Here is an 18,243-nt window from a genome sequence, read left to right on the forward strand (position 1 = left end):
ATGTATCCCCGAAAGAGCACTCAGTGCTGCAAAGCCACATGTGCAGACATTTCCAGACCCCACCCTCCAGGCCCTCTGTGGAGAAAACAAATCCTTCTCATCATATGAAAACAATACATAAAGCACCAGCTATTTTAACTCAAGGAATAACTAAGTCTGAGTGCTCAACTTTGTCATTTTAGGCATTTTTTTTTTTAACTTCAATAATGGTTGTGTAAGACTGTGCATATACAACAGCGATGGAGACTACTCCCAGGAACCACACACAGGAAAGACTTGTTTATCTACTGACCTATGAACTTTACATTTTCACAAAAATCAGATTTTTAAATTTATTTTTGGGTTTTGCTTTGCTGCTGAGGGCTCTAACCTCCTGTGAGGGGGAAACCATGCAACACTGCTGCCTTCCATAAGCAGGCCACATGTTAGTGCTCAACAAATAAACCTCAAACCCAGGGGAACCCTGCTACAGACTGCAACGCTTGGTTTTGTATTAGAGGTAGATGGTTTGTGTACGCTATCTTTCCCACGGGGAAGTGAGACTTACATGAATGCTATGCCCCAGTGCTGCCCAGCATCATCCCCAGCTGAGTCAAAGAGAGGTAGCGCAACCAAGGTGATGGTGGGGGCAATTGTCAGGGGGCCGATGAACCTCATCAGAAATCCGATCAGGCCAGAAAATCCGACAAAGATTTGAAAGCAGGAAGCTACAATGATAGCTCCTTGCACCTGGAAAAATGGAGGAAGAGAGCAGAGGTTGAAAGGAGCTCCAGCTCTTGAGCCTTTACTTCAGAAGTCAGTGCAAATCCAGTGTGAGAGCCAGGCTCAGCCTCTAGTGACAGACCAGCATGGAGGCCTTCCACTGATTACAGCAAAGCCTGGCTGAACATTATGTGGGGAGAAGGACCACCAAAGTACCAGCACACCAATTTCCCCTTTGGCTGATGGATTTAGTCCTCACCAGGACTAATTTTGTTCCAGACACCCCTTCCTCCCTGTCCTCTTGGGCCACCCAAGCATGTATCAGCTTCCCTTCTCCCTCTTTTCCTGCTCCCTCAAAATGCAGTGGAAAAGCTCTTGCCCTGAAAATGGTAGTAGGGACATGGTCTCCACTCATCTCCCATCTTGGAAGGGCTTTCCACACCTCAGCACCCTGGTAGGGCAGGTGGGTCATTACAGTCTCTGTTTTTTTCTGAATATCAGCTTCCCTTCAGGGACACATTTGTCACCCTGAACTTTCCTGTGTTTTACAATCACTGATAAGTAGCCAACAACTGCACCCTGAAATGCTGTTTGCCGCTCATGTCAGCGGGGACTTGGGGGTGAGGCTGTTATCTGCCTTCCCAGATTTGGCAATAAACACAGGCTGGGTCCTCTGTCATGCTGAGCAACTTCCTTCCCCCGGCTCCAAAGGGAAGAGAAACACAGGGGCTGGGATGAAGCACCCAGCCTGAAAGGAGAAGGCAGCAGTGCCCTTGTGGTAGATTTACATGTATCAATAGGGAGGGCAGCCTGTGCTACACAGCAAATCCTTCCTGAGCTCACAACACTTCCCAAGCGCTTTGCAAAGCACCCCAACAAATGGATCGACAAAGGTAAATCTAGACACTTCTCTGATAAGGCAATAGATGCAGAACAAGGCAGTGAGATCCCTGACCTCTCCTCCTCTCTTTTGACTACGTAAGAATGCACTTTTCCTTAATATTTACAATAAATTCTGCCCTTGCATTTCTTTTTACTATGTTTCCTGTGCCTAGACAGGGTCCCTTCCTTGGATACACCTTCCCTCCCATCCTTCCTCAGGGTTAACCATGCTTCATGGAGAAGGGATCTCACTGAACTAGTGGAGTCTTTGCAGGAACCATAAATCATCCAAGGTCTGCATGTCCTCTGTCCAGCAGCTGTGAAGCACCTGTTTTTTTCCAGATGTTTTGGAATCTCCAACAGGGGGGACAAGGTCCATTGGGGATCAAAAGTTCTCCAGCGGTGATGGCCCTGTCATTGTCAGGTGCTTTTCTGAAAGCAAACAGCCCTGACACAGAGCAGGCGCCACTGAAAATGTAACATACCTCTCGCATCCGGGTCTGCCAGACTTCAATGAACTCTGGTGAAGTGGCATTCACCAGGGTGGCATTCTGCGTCCAGGCAGGGCACTTCCACTTGGGGAGAGACAGCATGGCCAAGGTAGGGGTCAGAAACGCAAACGTACCTCCTTGAATAATAGGCAACCTGGAAGGAGAGTGGAGGGAAAAGATGACAAGCGACAATGCTAGAAACTCAGCTATATAGGGGTGAGAGAAAGGAAAGCAAAATAAATTTTAAAGGCACTCTGCCCATGGCCTCTGGCAGTATCTTTTGAAATGTTCTGGCAGGTCTCCATCACTGACCACAGGTGGGAATTGCTGCCCATGGCACTCAAGAGCAATGACCCAGGGGGGAAGAGCTCAGGTTCAAACATCAGCAGTGGACGGGCATATTGGTGCTGTAGCAAAAGTCTGCTACATGGCATTAAGGAAAAAGTAGTCCTCCTAAGGTGTGATGAGACCACAGAGCTGCACAGAATAAAACAACAACCAAAGGAAAAAGATGGAGGAAGGAAGAAGACCGAGAAAGTAAGATGAGATTCTGGAGAAAAGCTCAGCATCGACCTAGGCCCAAATCTTGCCAATATCCAGTTGCTTCCTCTGTCCCCTCAGTTTTTTTCACAACCTGCTCATGAACACAAGGACAAGCACTGTCTGTTCTGTTCCCCACATCACAATCAACCTCAGACTGAAGGTAGTAGAAAATGGGACTTGGCTTCTAGTACACTTGGGTTTTAAAGCTAATTCCTCTGCTCTGTTACACTGACACTGGAATGGAGACCTGCATGGACGGGTTTGAGCGTGCTGGCCGGGTGAGACCTTGGCTCTCCCCCCACATCATATGTCTCCTGGTTCAGAGTAACCCACACTCTGTAACCCCTCAGGCTAGCAAGGAGCTCATGCCTCTAGAGGCAGTCAGCACTGGCTTTGTACAGAGCTTTATACAGCGGAGCCAGCGCTCCTGTGAGCTACACCAGCCTCTTTCCATCCATGGAGAAATGGAGACACACCTAACTGGCTCTTCAAAAGCCCCACGGGCATTAATCCCCCATTGCAGTGCAGTTGTGGCTGTTTTCTCTAGAGTGCTTGAAAAACCCAAAGCTAACAAGGACTCAGGCTGGCACAACTCTGAACCAGCCGAGGGAAACCTCTGAGGTGCCTCTGCTTCCTCCATTTAGGAAGTGCCCCTGGGAGCAGCCCTCAAAGCAACCTCTCCTAAATGCCAGGAGCTCTCATAGCACCTGGTCATAAAAGCAGCAGGGCAGCAAGCTGGGAGGGGGCTTTTGCAGGGCACAGATTTCCCTGAACCAGAGGCATTTCCACCATTCTCTGGAAAGCACTGGAAAATAAAGAGACGCCATAGCTGTCACAGCACCATGTCTCCATCACCTACAAATATTAATCATGCCATGCACAACCAAAGCACTGTCAAAGCTTTGCCAGTAAGCTATATTTGAGTATCAGTCATCCATGGAGTTACTTATTTATGGCATTTGGCCAAAATATGTTGCAGCCTAGAAAGGAATTTGCTGGGTAAGGCAAAAAAAAATAAATAAACAGAGAAGGCCCAGTGCCACCACTGTTGAATCAACAAAAGATTTATAGCTCCTTATGCATTGGCCCTCAAGCTATTTCACAACCAGTGCTGGCATGGGTGGACTCAGAGCAAACTGGAGTGCCGCGGTGATGCATATGGGGCGCACTGAACTCTTTCTAGCAGGGTTTGCAAGAGGGAAAGCTGCAGGTTTAGGGAAGGGAATGTTATGCTCTGATCATCATATACAATGTCAAAGCATCTTCTAAGGGGGGCTCTCCATAATGGCAAGCAACCCATGTCTCCTCTCAGGAGCCTCTTGGATAGTGTCTCCAGTGACTGACTGGGACCTGTCACTGCTTTTTCATGCTGTGTAACATAACTAATCTGCAGGTTACAGTGGGTTGGGCTTTTACTTCGACTATTGTTTCTGGAGGGCTGCTTCTGAATGGCACTCGCTCTTGGTGGGAACTTCCCCATATTCATGGCTAGTTTGCATCTGTTCATTCTTGTACAAGCATTGTCTTTTAGCCAGAATCGTTTCTCCCTGACCCATTTCTCTCCCAGACTAGTTGCAGGCTACAGTCATAGCCCTCTGAGTCACCACTTTGCCATGTTAACCAGGCCAGCCTCAGTAAGATGAATGGTTTTCCTTCCCCATGCCACATTAACAGATCATCTCCATACCTCTTCTCTGGATTAGTCTTTCTGAAATAAGGACACTGGGAACTGTGCAGAGCACTTAGCCAAGGGCCCCCCAGGGCCTCAGAGAGTGGCATGGATGTTTTCCGGAAAAAGCATCCCCTCTAACTCGTTATTTACCATTTTTCTGGCTGTCTTGTTGGCTTACTTATGGTTATCAACTACTACAGGATTTCAGAAAACAGTAAAAGGAGAAAAAAAATATCTGCTTCCAACTGTATCCTCAGGCTTGGTTTGCCTCTGGCCACACTGCAGGCTGAGTCCCACCTTTCCAGCAGGAATGTCCTCATGCCTCAAAGTTGGGGTCAGCAACAAGGTAATTGTGTCCTCAGCACAACAAAAGCTGTTCAAGCTTATCCTATGGGATCAACTCCCTACAACTTAATTTGATTTATTGTACCTCATTTAACTGTTCAGCCACAGGAGAAGCTCCCTGCTACTCTTTCATCCTTGGCTAACAGTGAGCAGGGGATGTCACAGCTCTTAGGTATCCACCAAGGCATTTGGGGGTTGCCTGGGAGGACTCCAGCCTGAATTGCACCAGCAGTCACAGCCATGGTCATGCACCCCAGCCTGAATTTAATCAAACTGAGAAGAACCAGATTTTCTCTTTTCTGTGGCTGGGGTGTCCCCCCTCCTACACTAATCCCATAGCAATGTAGGAGAAGGGAGAACCCTCCAGAGAGAGGTTTGCCTACAGCCCCTTAAGACAGACAGAGATGAAAAGTTGCACGAGGGAAAGAAACAGGATGAGTAAAAACTTTTTGTGGAGCTGGCAGTTGAGCAGTGATTTAATGGTATAAGAGTTTTAACCAAGGTCCCTCAGATTCAGAAGACAAAGAATGTGTGATTTTTGCCTTTGAAGCAAGAAACACAGGTTCCCACCATATTGGAGGGAAAAACAGCCTGTGGAAAGAAAGCAGCAGCCCAGAGATGTGACAAAGGGAATAAAAGAAATTTTCCAAGGATAGCAAAGGAGGAGTGCTTGCAGTCATGTCTCTTATTAAGTACTTCATTTTCTGGCTAGTAAATGGCAAGTCCATGCTCATCGCCTCACCACCAGCTCTTCAACAGCTCAGCAGCAGAGGATTTACCTTGCTTACATTCAGATTGTGCCAGGAATACCTAAGCATGAGAAGTGGCACCGCTTAACAGGATGTGCTGCAGAGCTCCGCCCGGAGACCCCAAGCAGTGGCAGATGGGCTTCAATTTCTCCGTTATCCCCTGCCTTAGAGTATCTTATGCTCCCTTGACCCCAGGCCCAGATCAGAAAGGTCGTGCCTCAGCTGGAGGATCCCTGGGGTAAGGAGCAAGCAGATACTGTTTACTGTTATTATTTTACAAGACAGATTCCTTATCAGCCCCACAAAAGGTGCATCAAGTACCAGGAGATGCAAAAGTCAGAACAGCTAGGTAGCCTTGGTACTGGGTAGCTGTTCTGACAATGAGGTAGCAAAGCTATCACATACAGTGATTTCAGGGTGCTTTGGCATGAACCCTGATGACCCTCACTGATAGATAAACTCTACAGCTGACTGGTGGCTGAGTACATAGCAATTTCATCTACAAACTGTTTTGTCACATGTCCCATTTCTTGTATTTGGCCTACCTGACTCCAAAGAGGACTTGCAGCAGGGTGCAAATCCCCGAGACAAAGAAGATGGTGCTGATCAGGTGGCTCTGGGTGAGGAGGTCATGCTGGAGGCAAAGCTCTTTGGAGAGGATCAGCGGGATGGCTACAAGACCTCCCATGGCTGTCAGGAAATGCTAGGAGCCACAGAGAAAGACTGGGTGAAGAAGGACACAGAACTGGCTGTATTTTATTACCGTGTTATAGAGGGAAATCTAAAACTCACAGATTTATGTTTGGGTGATAATAGTGTTACCCATTCTCTTTTTGGCAACCTTAATGCTCTGTTAGGGGCTGCTTCATAGCACCTACAAGAACTGCAGTGCACACCCACAAACTTCTCCTGCTTTCCATGACAAAAGATCTTTCTAGTGCTCTGGACTCTCCAGACCACTGTCAGACACAACCAGTTTATCCCCAGCACCTGCAAAGTTGTGGGGGTTACTCTTCCAGGAAGGCAGGAACATCCCAAGGTAGGGAGAGAGAGCAATCAGGCAAAATGAATGCAAATGTTTCAGTCCATCTGATTTGCACCACAAAGGATAATATAAAAAGTTGGCAAATTGGAATTACCCATTCTTTGCTATTAGTCACTTTCCTCACACAGTGCGATTGTTGCTAATCATTAAAAATGTATAAGAAAGAATGGAAAAATCAGGCATTGCATTTTTCAGAAGTTACAGACATATTTCTTCAATGACCTTCAGTTAACTACTAAATGTGAAAATAATTTTTAAAACTTATTTTTGCTTTAAATATTGACCTTAGTTGTTAGTTCTTACCTTGGAACATAGGACTGCAGTGGTGGAAGTGGTGGCACTCAAACTCACTGTGTTCATTACTGGCATGTTTTATTAAAATTATGATGCAGATGTGTTCAGAAAAACTTGGTTTAATACACTCTAAATTTGAGATGAACATTTAAGGAAACAAAGTACAAAATGCCCACCAAGCTCAAAGCACAGTCCATCATTACCTTTATCACTTTGAGGTCTCTCTTCCCTGAGGCTCTGTACCCAGAGTGGCACTGGGTCACTTAACACACCTGGGCAAAGACCAGCCAAAGCAGTGTGGGCCCTTCTGCTTAGTTTTTATTGCCATGGGAAGGCAGAAATTCAGAAGCCCTTACACATTTGGCTACCTTTAGCCGAGGAATCTGACCTGTTCTTATTAACTGTTTGGCCCCCAGACTGGGGCATTTGCACTTCAAGAGCGAAGTGTATCTGTGGGCCCAAAGATAACAGTCGGTGTTCAGGAGCCAGTGGGAAAGATTCGAGTTCACGGAGCTTCAGCCCCACAGCTCCAGTCATGCCCAGTGAAGGTAAAGCACTCCCAAATTCAGGCTTCACCCTCATTAACCGTCTGAACAGCCATTAAACTTCCACCTACCCCCAGCCTCCACCTCCTTCCCGACACACCTGAATGCCCAGCAGGATGCACAGGTACCAGGGGGGCACATCCGTGATGATGTAAGCAAGCTTGCTGCTGCCTCGGGCCATGACCCCCCCTTCCTCTGGGCCCCGGGTAGCTCTATCTGGAAAGGAGCAGTAGTGGCTCCCATCTTCACCCTGGACAACAGGAGAAACCCTTTGTTAGCCACAGCCCGGCCCTGCAGGCAACCAGCAGCTGCCTCTCTTGCAGCCACGCTCCATGTCTTGCAGGAACACCTCATATGTAGCTTTCAACACTGTCAGGATAAAAAAGAAGAGCAAGGGGGAAAATTAAAACAGAGGTGCAAACACCTATGGAAAAATTTTATATGCACATGTATCTAGACCAGAAAAAACATTAGAGGGTGTCTTGACCTCAAAGGGACATCTGGACAAAGTGCATTATTATCATTAATGTCTAGCTAAGGGTGGAGAAACAGCAACCAGAAGCAAGAAAGACTGCAGTAATTTAATCAGTGAAAGCTGGACTGTCCCCTGGTCTCTGTCTCTCCTCGCTGTCCCACCCAAACAGTGTTTTTGACAAAATATGCCAGAACTTGGCCGTCACTAATTACAGAGTAGAAGCATGTTTTATAATTCATTTTAATGTCTTCTCTTTACAGTCTCCTTACACTCACCCTTACAAATGTTCTGCCTCGATAAACACACCTGCCCTTTGTCTTACTAGAAAATCTCACTCCTACAGAGGAACCAGGTGAAACACAGGGATAACAGTGAACGGGGAGTCCCAGCATCCATTTCAAAGGAGCCAACTCAAAGCAGGGCTACCAGGGTGCTGCCCCAGCTTGGCTGCCTGTCATGGGAAACGACACCCAAAGGAATGCCCCAGGGCAGGGGCAAGCACCGGGAGACCAGGAAACAGCCTGGGGACATGGGGTCTCAGGGAGGTGGCAGTATCTGAAATAGCTCCCCAGGAAGGCTCAGATCCCTTCCCAGGGAGCCAGAAGCCCCAAGGCTCCCCAGGGAGCTGTATGCCTTGCAGACTTTATTTATACAAAGATGCATTTTGCCAAGGAAAGCAAAATAATGCTTTGCTTCAGTTGCCACAACTTTTAAGCTAAGTAAATGCCCCTGGCTGTCCGCTCCTCCTTCCAACCCCCTCTGACCCCTGTGCATACACGTGTACACATACACACATTGCCTGGGCACACAGATACCCCGTGCACATGCACACACACACATGCACAGCCTGCCTGTGCATACACACACTCCTGCATGCACACGAATGACCCCTCTCCAGCCAGCGAGTCCTCAGCAAGCCAGCAGCAGAGGGCTTTTCTGGGCTGGGAGGCCCTGCTCTGTCAGGCAGGGACAGAAACCTGTTGTCAGGGGAAGCTCACCTAGTTTGTCAGCACCAAATTTTTTTTTTAAATCTTTCAAGTCCTGCTGGAGCCTGAAGACACCAAAATGTCCAGCAAAGAGAGGTGGCTGCCATAACACTCACAGCATACCTACAGATGGAGGCAAACATTGATGCCATGGTCAGGGAATAGGGATGTAAAATTATGTTCAGTTGTAAATTTTGCAGGTGTAGCAGATTATTCCTGAAGGACTTCATCATTTGCCTGAAACCTCCAGATTTCCATTCTCATGGCTGAGTCTCCAAAGTCCCATTTTAGATGACACTGTTGAAAATGTGCTATGTAATACCTTTTAAACACAGTGTATTTATCCAGCCTGGGCAGGCTGGGAGCATGACTATTACTTCAAAACAGATAGGTGAAGACAGAGTTAATTCAAATTGAACTCAGGCATGAACTTCAAGAGCAAAAGGAGTTCCTGAATAACTCCCTGTGGAGACATTTTCTTTTCACAAGAGAGCTGAGCCACGGATTAACAAATGTACAGCAAGGTACTTAAGACTGCCCATGCACGGAGTTATTTGGGGACAGCTACTCCTGAATAACACCACGGGTAGATGAATCCTAAGCTAGGCAGACAGCAGTAAGCTCCTTTCCTTGCATTGCAACTTTTTCCATCTTAACCAGGAGGCATATTCCAGTGAGGCTGAGCCTGTGCCAGTAACAGCCCCACATGATCATCACATGAAGGCCTGACCCTCCCCAAGAGCTGGAGGGGAGCAAGCAAGCAGGGCTCAGCAGAAGGATGGAGTAGAGATAACAGGATGAGACAGGACTAGAGGCAATGGGCTCAAACTGAAACACAGGTGTAAGCCAAAACGTCTTGGTAATATTTTTTTTTTCTTATTGCTTTTTCCACTTGCTAAACATTTTTTTTTTTACTGAGAATAAATTAGGTCCTCTGTCAACTTTTTCGGTAACACAGGAGGTCCTGTTTTAACATCAGGAAACACTTTTCCACTGTGAGGGTGACCAAGAACTGCACAGGTTGCCCAGAGAGGTTGTGGAGTCTCCATCCTTAGAGATATAAAAAAGCTGTCTAGACACAGTCCTGGGAAACTGGGTCTAGTTGACCCTGCCTGAGCAGGAGGTTGGAGGAGCTGATCTGCAGAGGTCCCTTACAACCTCAGCCAGTCTGCTGAGATGCTGAGCAGTCTGGAGTGGGGAAGGGGAAACCACTGCTGGCAGTTCTAGGCCCAGGAACCCAGGGGACCAGGATACCCTCACTCTCCATGTGCCTCAGGCTCCATCCACAGCAGCAGAGCCCTCAACATCATCTTAAATAAGTGCATCAGGAGAGCAGTCAAAAATTGAACTGTTCACAGGTAAAAGATCTCAGGACTGATCTGTGGTATGGCAGAAGTAGAAACGAAGACCCCACTAACAATAGTGAAAGAAAACCTCTGACTTCCTCTGAGCACCTCCCCGAGGCTCTGCCCACAGCTGGCACAGCACCCCCACCTCCCCTGCTCACAGCAAGCTCACCTAGATTGATCCCCGACATGGGAGACTTGTACACCCGGAGGTTAAATGCCTCCTCCAAGGACCCCCAGGTAAGTCGTCTGTAACCACGGTAGCCAGATGGTTTCAGGACCCCACTCCTTCACACCTGATGTCAGAACATAAGCAGTTCTGACTTATATTTCTAGTTTCTAATGGAGGTTACCCCTGCTGTGAGATAGGGAGAGGGCTGCTGTGCCCCAGGTCCTTGCCTTATGGCTGTTACATCCCGCAGCATTTCCAGGGCACTGCACACCCCTGAACTGATATATCATTTACAGCTTTTATTATCCTGCTGTAACTCTACAGGGTGCCTTCCCCCGCTGACTCCCAAATCCCTCTTTCACTCACCTGACAGTTCACTTCACTAGAAATAGATGCAGAAAACAAAGAAACACAATCTTCACTAGGCTAAATTTCTATTGTAATTTTACTAATTAATACATAAACTGCTCTACCCACAGACACAGCCACAAGGAACCACAAGCTCGCTTGCTTTGCAGTACAGATACACTTGTGCTGCCATTCATGTATGCCATCATTTTAGAAATAACGAAGAGAAAAAAAGAGAGTCCCAGAGAGTAGAAAGTATGCTGAGTCTTCAGCGGCAACAGCAGCAGGCTGTAGTGAGGAAATCATTCCTCGGATTCCTGCCGATAAAGAGACAGACACTTACCACACACCAGCATCCTTGCAGCCAGTCCAAGCCCTCTGACTTTCCCTTTCTCCTCCTTCTGCAGGGCTCGCACCCATTTATGCAAGAATTACCCTTCAGAGATGAGTAGACTCACCACGAAGCCAGGGTTATCTAGCCCGTTGAGGTCTTTGTCTGAGGAGGGGGTCATGCCTTCCACTTGACTTCACCAACTGCCTTGAAAAAGAAAGACCAGTAAGAAGAGGAAAGCCTCCCAGATTGTCACTTCTCACAGTCAACAGACCCCTAAAGAAAGAGGGTGAGAAGATGCAGAAGCTGGACTCAGAAGTCAACCAGTGCTCAGTTCTAGCTATTCATGTGAGCTGTATCGCAGAAGCATTTCCTTTCCCTTGGCTTATATAAGTGACTCCTTTTCTCCAGCTGATTAGAGGACTGGCATTCAAACCAAACTGGAAAGCAGCCCTTCCCTGGACTGAGTGAATCAGTAATCGACAGCAGAAAAAAAACTTTCTCTGTAGGTGAGGATGCAAGGGGATATCAGAGAGGTGAGACATTTCCCTGTTTTCCTAGCACAGCCTTGAAACTTGCTTCATTATTGATTCAACAGCAACTTACATTTTCCCTGTGGGTTGGGCCTGTTTGAAGACCTTTGTGCTGATCTTTAGAAAATTCAACTTCTAGATAATTTATTTGGCATGTAAACTACTGTGTATTATCTTAGATACAGTCATTTTGTGTGATAATCCTATTTACAACATGAAAAGAATGAGGATTTTACTGAGAACCTATTTAAGGTGGCAACCAATAATCAAGTCATCAGAACAGGACAGCAGGGAGGTATAAAGACATAAGGTTGAAAAAGGACTGCTTCAGGTCATCTTGACTGTCTCCATTCAGCTAACGGAATGGTGTGAATGCTCCAAAAGCTGTTCTAGCCACCCCACCCAGCCCTCCTCAGGTTAAGTATCTATTTAATTTAATGGCTTCCTCAGGCAGTGAATTTCCCAGACCAGCTGCAGAGAGCTCCCGGAGCTAGGGGCGTGCTACACTCAGTGAGCACCCATTAGAAACATCAAGTTTCTGCACAGGAAACAACACAACTGAAATAAACTCTGGTCCCTATTTCTCCTGTAGAGCTTTGATATTCTCAGACCTTCTCTTCAGACCAGGACTACATTACAGGGTGAGACAACTTCACCCTAAACACCATCAGTGAAGCTATGAGCTGCTGGACATCTAAATCTTAAGGCATCAAAATCATCAGATATTCACAGCTTTACCAGATCTCTTCTCTGAAGTCCCATTATATATGAATCTCTCCACATTTTTAACTGCAGGGGGTGCATTTCCAGCCCCACTGATCTTGGCACAAGGCCACTTTTTTTCTTCAAACTCTATAAACAAGAACTCTTTTCCTGGTCAAACTACCCTGGATACTTTTACCCTCAACTCTACCAATTCCCAGTACAGAGGAAGCAGCACAAAATCCCTGTTATACAGACTGACTCATCTCTTGTTATCCAGTACATTGTAGGGTTGAGGTTCATCGCATATTTACTGTTTCATTGTATGTATCAGCAGTGTCCATTAAACAATACCAGAGAGGATGCAATACTAGTGAGGATGCACCATTGCAAGGCTCTAAGAAAAGGAGAATCGGATTTTTCTATTTCTTTTTTGAAGGTATGTTACTGCTTGCATTTCGTGATGGATACAGTCTAGTTCTCCAAGCAGCCATCTAAATCTGTCCATTGTGATAACCTTATCCTCCATTAACCCTACTCCACTCTATGAATCAGGTACTTTGTGTCTCACAATCTCTCTCATTGTGAATTTTTTTCTCAAGCCATGGCACAATATTCCTCTGAGGCTAGTCAGTCTTCCCAACAGACTTATGAGACCTCCAATCAAAAAAATCCTCCATCCCTAATTTCAGCCCAGCATGTGTTCAATGGCTCCTCAGTGCTGCCATAACCTTGTTTTCAGATGAGACCTAATGTCCTGATTTTGGCTGGGGTAGAGTTAATATTCTTCACAGCAGCTAGTATGAGACTATGGAGGTTTTGGATTTGTGTTGTAAACAGTGTTGATAATTCGGGGATGTTTTAGTTATTGCTGAGCAGTGCTTACAGAGATCAAGGCCTTTCCTGTTCCTCATACCGCCCCAACAGCAAATAGGCTGGGGGTGCAGAAGAAGCTGGGAGGGGGACGACAACGACATGGTCTTTATCTCAAGTCATGAGTTTTCTCACTTTTACCCTTTCCTATTCTCTACCCCATGCCACTATGGAAGAGTGAGCGAGCAGCTGTGTGGAGCTTAGTTGCTGGCTGGGGTTAAACCACAACAGTCCTTTTCAGCACCCAGTGTGAGGCACAAAGGGTTTAAGATAACTATAGGTTTAATTCGAATGTGCTAGATTGGATTTATAGCCGTTATTACTGTTTAGCTATCAATTGGCAGGCTCCTGTGCTTGCCTTGAGGCTTGCTTGCCTTACTGTGTATTAGAGTCTAGCACTTGTTAGTGGCAGCTTTTTGCTTACACTGCTTGCTGTACTGCTGTACTGCTTATCATCTTACTCTTCTGTGCCTGGGAACATTTTGATAACAGCAATAGCCATGCATCTGGGATGGCAGATGGCCAGGACATCGCTGCTGTTTCTGTGCTGCTGTACTGGACAGGCTGGAACTCCAGTGTGAACTCGAGTTGAAGGGACTGTGACCTGTGGATGAGCCCACATGGGAGCAGGACACCCCAAAGCATCTGTGGCCATGAATGAGTCCACATCAGAGCACATACATCTCGAAACATCTGTGGCTGCGGTTACATCTGTGCCACAGCAGGTACACCTCCGAAGGGATTGTGGCCCAAGGGTAAGTCCATGCTGCAGCAGGCACACCTTGAAGCATCACTGGCTGCGCATGAGGTCATGCTGGAGCACCCCAAAGTATGTGGCCATGGGTAAGCTCACGACAGCAGGTACACTCCTGGAGGGACTGCAGCCATGGGTAAGGCCATGTTGGAGCAGGTTCACTTCTGAAGGGACTGTGGCTGTGGGTAAGGCCACGCTGGAGCAGTTATATCTCTGAAGGCACTGTCACCCATGGATGAGGCCATGCTGGAACACATGCACCTCAAAGTGACTGTGGCTGTGGATAAATCTATGGCACAGCAGGTACCCCTGAAGAGACTGTGGCTCATAGGTAAGGCCCCACTTGGAGCAGGTACAACCCTCAGGGACTGCAGTCTGTGGGTAAGTCCAAGCCAGAGCAGAGGCAAGGGGAGGTTCATTGCAATGTTAAACCATATGGGCTAGTCCAAAGGCACCAGGGGTGGAGATTGTAATGGAAATACCTTTAAATTGTTGTAACTCATGATTTTATTTGCCTGTTATAGGAATTACTAATGCAGGAACCACCTGAACCAATGGAGGACAAGCCTTACAAGAAGCAGTGCAAGTGTAGCAGTGACCTGACCTGAGCTGGCTTTGATGCCCAGTAACTCCCTGCAACACACTACCTCTCCTGTCCTGAGTGACCAAAATAACAGATGGACTCCAAAGCCATGGACTAAATGAACTCAGTGGACATTTTGTGGACATTTATGGACATTTATGGACATTTACAGACATTTCACAGGTGTGGTCCAGAGACTAAGGGAATGATATCTGTGTATTGTATCAAAGGATGCGAAGTGTGTGGGGGAGTGCTCAATAAGGATGTATTGGATAGCACAGGACTTGAGCATGACATAAATAGTATGGAATAAGGGGTGGAGAATGTGCTGGTTTTGGCTGGGGGAGAGTTAATTTTCTTCATAATAACTAGTATAGGGCTATGTTTTGGATTTGTGCTGAAAACAATGTTGATAATTCAGGGATGTTTTAGTTACTGCTGAGCAGTACTGACACAGAGTCAAGGCCTTTTCTGCTCCTCTTATTGCCCCACCAGCAAGTAGGGAAGGGACATAGCCAGGACAGGTGACCCCAACTGACCAAAGGGATATTCCGTACCACATAACATCATGCTGAGCATATAAAGCTGGCAGAAGAAGGAAGTGGGGGATGGTTGGAGTGATAGCATTTGTCTTCCCAAGTTAACCATTAGGCATGATGGAGCCCTGCTTTCCCGGGCATGGTTGAGCACCTGCCTGCTGACAGGAAGTAGTGAATGAATTCCTTATTTTGCTTTGCTTGTGTGCATGGCAAAGTAAAATAAGGAATTCATTCACTACTTCTATTAAACTTTTGTCACTTTTACCCTTCTGTTCTCTCCCTCATGTCACTATGGGGGAGTGAGCGAGCAGCTGTGTGGGGCTTAGTTGCTGGCTGGGGCTAAGCCATGGCAGCTAGGCATTCAGTAACCCGGGTTTCTTCTTCTCTTTGGTGGTATAAAATTGTGTAGCAACCCAAATGTACAGGTGCACAACAAGTCCTGTGTCATCTAGCTAGCATGTGAAACTGCCCATGCAAAGAGTATTAAGTGAACAGGATGAGATGAACAAAAATAAGTAATAATAATAATAAAAAAACCCAGTAAAAACAACAATCCCTTTTCTCAAAAAAGCTGAGCAGAAAACATTTTTTCCATTCTCAGAAAATCTGCAGTGCAAAAAAATCCGCTTTAAAATTACCAAGAGATTGTAGGTTTTCATGAAAAACACCGGAAATAAGTCCTATGTAGCCAAAAGCCTGGACATCAGAGTAGGCCTGTTAGGAATTAAGAGTTTAACAATACTAGCCTCTGGCCAACGAAAGATTAATGCTGTAATCTAGAATCTAGAAGAAGGTTACAAAATAGCACAATGTACATGTCAAAGTAGAAATTTATGGAGTCCATGTGAAATGTCCCCGTTTGGAACATCCTGCCTATGGAAATAAGCAAAGCAAGTAGGAAGTCTCTATATGCATGCAAATGTCTGTGTGCATCATACATACATGTACATGCGTATATTTGTGTCTATAGAACAGGATTGGCAATAAATTACTGAATTGTGAGGTTTTTCAGAACAAGGCCTTATTCAATTAGCAAAGATGCATGCTTAAGTGGTCATGTCGTCAATTACTGTGCAATTAAGTTCAATTATTGACAACACCCTAATTGCTCTATGAATGGCTTTTAGGAATAAATGGCTTGGTATCTACCTGTTCATGTTATGATGTGTTAGGAAAGAAAACAAAAAAAAATATGATAGGTATTCCCTTTAGACTTGTGTGTCTGGCATATCTTCTGCTATCAGTCAAGCTACCTGGCCAGGTGCTCATGTCATCAAAGGCTGTCTCAGTTTATGTCTTGGGGGGCAGAAGCAGCCAACTGACTGTTAAAAGCTTGGGGACATGGGAGACCAAATTCGAGTATTCAGGCTTGACCCCAAGACTCCTGTAGCCAGAAGGAGAGCCTGGATCATCTGTATCCTGACTCTCCTGACAGAGTCATTTTCTCTCTTACACTACATGCCTCCCTGAAGCTCAGTCTTTCCCAGGGCATGTTTCATAATGGATCAACTTATAATGTCACCCTGAGATGCAAACCTAAACTGCCCCTGATTATGCCTCCGTGACCAAGGAGCTTCCTGAACTCTTTAGGTGTCCTCACCTAATTGCAGTTGGGGTGACATCAGCATGGCAACTTCCAAGGCTCTACTGCTTGATATAGATGTGGCAAGTTCCTGCCACATATAATCCCCAAAAAATCTGGATAGTGACAAATCTGAATGTGCTGACAGATCCATCCACTGCCAGTGGCTACAGGCAGGTTTGGTGGCTGAGAGTCCTCCCACCAACTTTACCCATCTGCAACACAGGCTTCCTCTGCATTCAGTGGGCACCTCTAAAACTTCCAGTGCATCTTAAAATAGGAGTCCCAAAAGGGCTTGATAAAGCAAGCCTGTATTCTTTCCTGAACTATGAAACAATCAAGAATAACTGGCACAGATGAAGATGTCTGAAGTTGAGTGAGAGGAGTCTCTCCATGTGTGCACACATAACCCAGGGAGGTGCAGAGCCTGTGAGTCACATCAAGCCACATCAAGCCAAGCTGAGAGAGCAGGTTCATCCACAGTGCTCTCACAAACCTGTAGCACTGAGTCCCAGCTACTGGAGCTGGGAAAAGTGGGTTTAGAGGGAACTCAGGGCTATGAAATAAAATCAGTGCAGTATAGAAGAGGCATAACATGGAGACCTTGCACCAAAAAATAAAAGGTATCATCTTTCTGGAGAATGGTTTGTTCTTCCACAGAGCTAGCCCTGGTTGGTTTGCATGAAGGACAGACTAGCAAGTGACTTGCTATGAGTAATTTAGTCACAGAATACCTCTATCTCCTGTCTGCAGAACCTTCTGCAAGCAAAGCGGATCATCCCTGGTCACTGACTTGAAATTAGTACTTGTGTGTTCAGTAATGGAAACTTGGCTTCTCCAGAAAAATTCTGCTCTGCTCAAGTAGTGGACCTGGGTGAGCCCAGTGCTTTTAGTCTTGGCCTGCCAAAGTGTACAAACACTATTTCCCATGAGAAATTGGATCTCATCACTTAAGTGCAACTAACAACACACAGCAATGTACTGGGGATATACAAAGAAGTTTACTGCAAGAATGTTTGGTTAAAACACAACAAGGGAATAAAATGACGGAAGTAATTTCCCTTGAATAGTCAGAGATCATTGCTTTCTGGTTTTGCACCAGGATCTCTATGGCACAGCAAGAAATTGAGTGCAGAGTCCTAAAACAGAGAATTACCTGCGTGCTTCACCCTCCTCCCACGTCTCTCAGTTGCCTTTTCTCCTCCAAAGGACCTGACATACAAAGACAACTGAGGCACTGAGGCACACACCTACATTCCTGTTGCTAGTTCCCCATGTAAGCAAAAGCAGGTGTCACAGGGAAATTGCACAGGCTGCAGTCAAACAGCAACACCCACCCAGCTGGGTGCAACATATAACCTTCCATGGCTCTTTTCTGGCAAGACCTCTGCAGTTGCCCAGCTCTCCCAGCAAGTGTCCCCTCACCCAGTCCCCTCTTCTTCTTCTTTCCTCCTGTCACTGTTCATCCAGCTGCACCACAGCCCTGCCCTAGGTACAGGTCCTGGATCCCACTGCTGCCAGGGAAGCATGTCAGTCCCAAGGGATGAGCACTTCTCCATGCAAGGCTGCTCTGGCCTGCCATGCCCAGCCCTTGTGTGGGCCAAAACATGGGGTGCACTGCAACTGTAAACATAAGGCAGAGCACCACGTAGACTTTTTCTGGTTACCCTTGCAGTTCATCTACCTGTGCTTCTCTGGGGACCCTCCTCCAGACATCCTCACACCACAAGGTGGAAGAAAAGTGCTTGTTC

The 18,243-nt window shown here is 46.5% G+C and overlaps 1 protein-coding gene across 4 annotated transcripts in view; it reads right to left on the minus strand.

Annotated features, from left to right (window-relative positions):
• Positions 1-18,243, minus strand: part of LOC113475890 (solute carrier family 23 member 1-like) — a 29,582-nt gene extending 11,339 nt beyond the window's left edge. Inside the window, exons 1-6 of one of the 4 annotated variants that reach the window (XM_026841022.1) lie at positions 18,177-18,243; positions 11,054-11,133; positions 7,369-7,518; positions 5,930-6,087; positions 2,070-2,229; positions 548-729 (exon numbers count right to left, since the gene is read on the minus strand). In XM_026841022.1, the coding sequence (XP_026696823.1) occupies positions 548-729; positions 2,070-2,229; positions 5,930-6,087; positions 7,369-7,518; positions 11,054-11,107 (704 nt within the window). In that variant the 5' untranslated portion in view covers positions 11,108-11,133; positions 18,177-18,243. Of the gene's footprint in view, positions 1-547; positions 730-2,069; positions 2,230-5,929; positions 6,088-7,368; positions 7,519-10,938; positions 11,443-18,176 lie in introns of those variants that run through there. The other 3 variants (XM_026841021.1, XM_026841026.1, XM_026841023.1) reach the window with 3 other exon arrangements.

This window comes from Athene cunicularia (genome assembly GCF_003259725.1).
Source record: "Athene cunicularia isolate RWA chromosome 1 unlocalized genomic scaffold, athCun1 chr1_part2, whole genome shotgun sequence".
Lineage (NCBI taxonomy): Eukaryota > Metazoa > Chordata > Aves > Strigiformes > Strigidae > Athene > Athene cunicularia.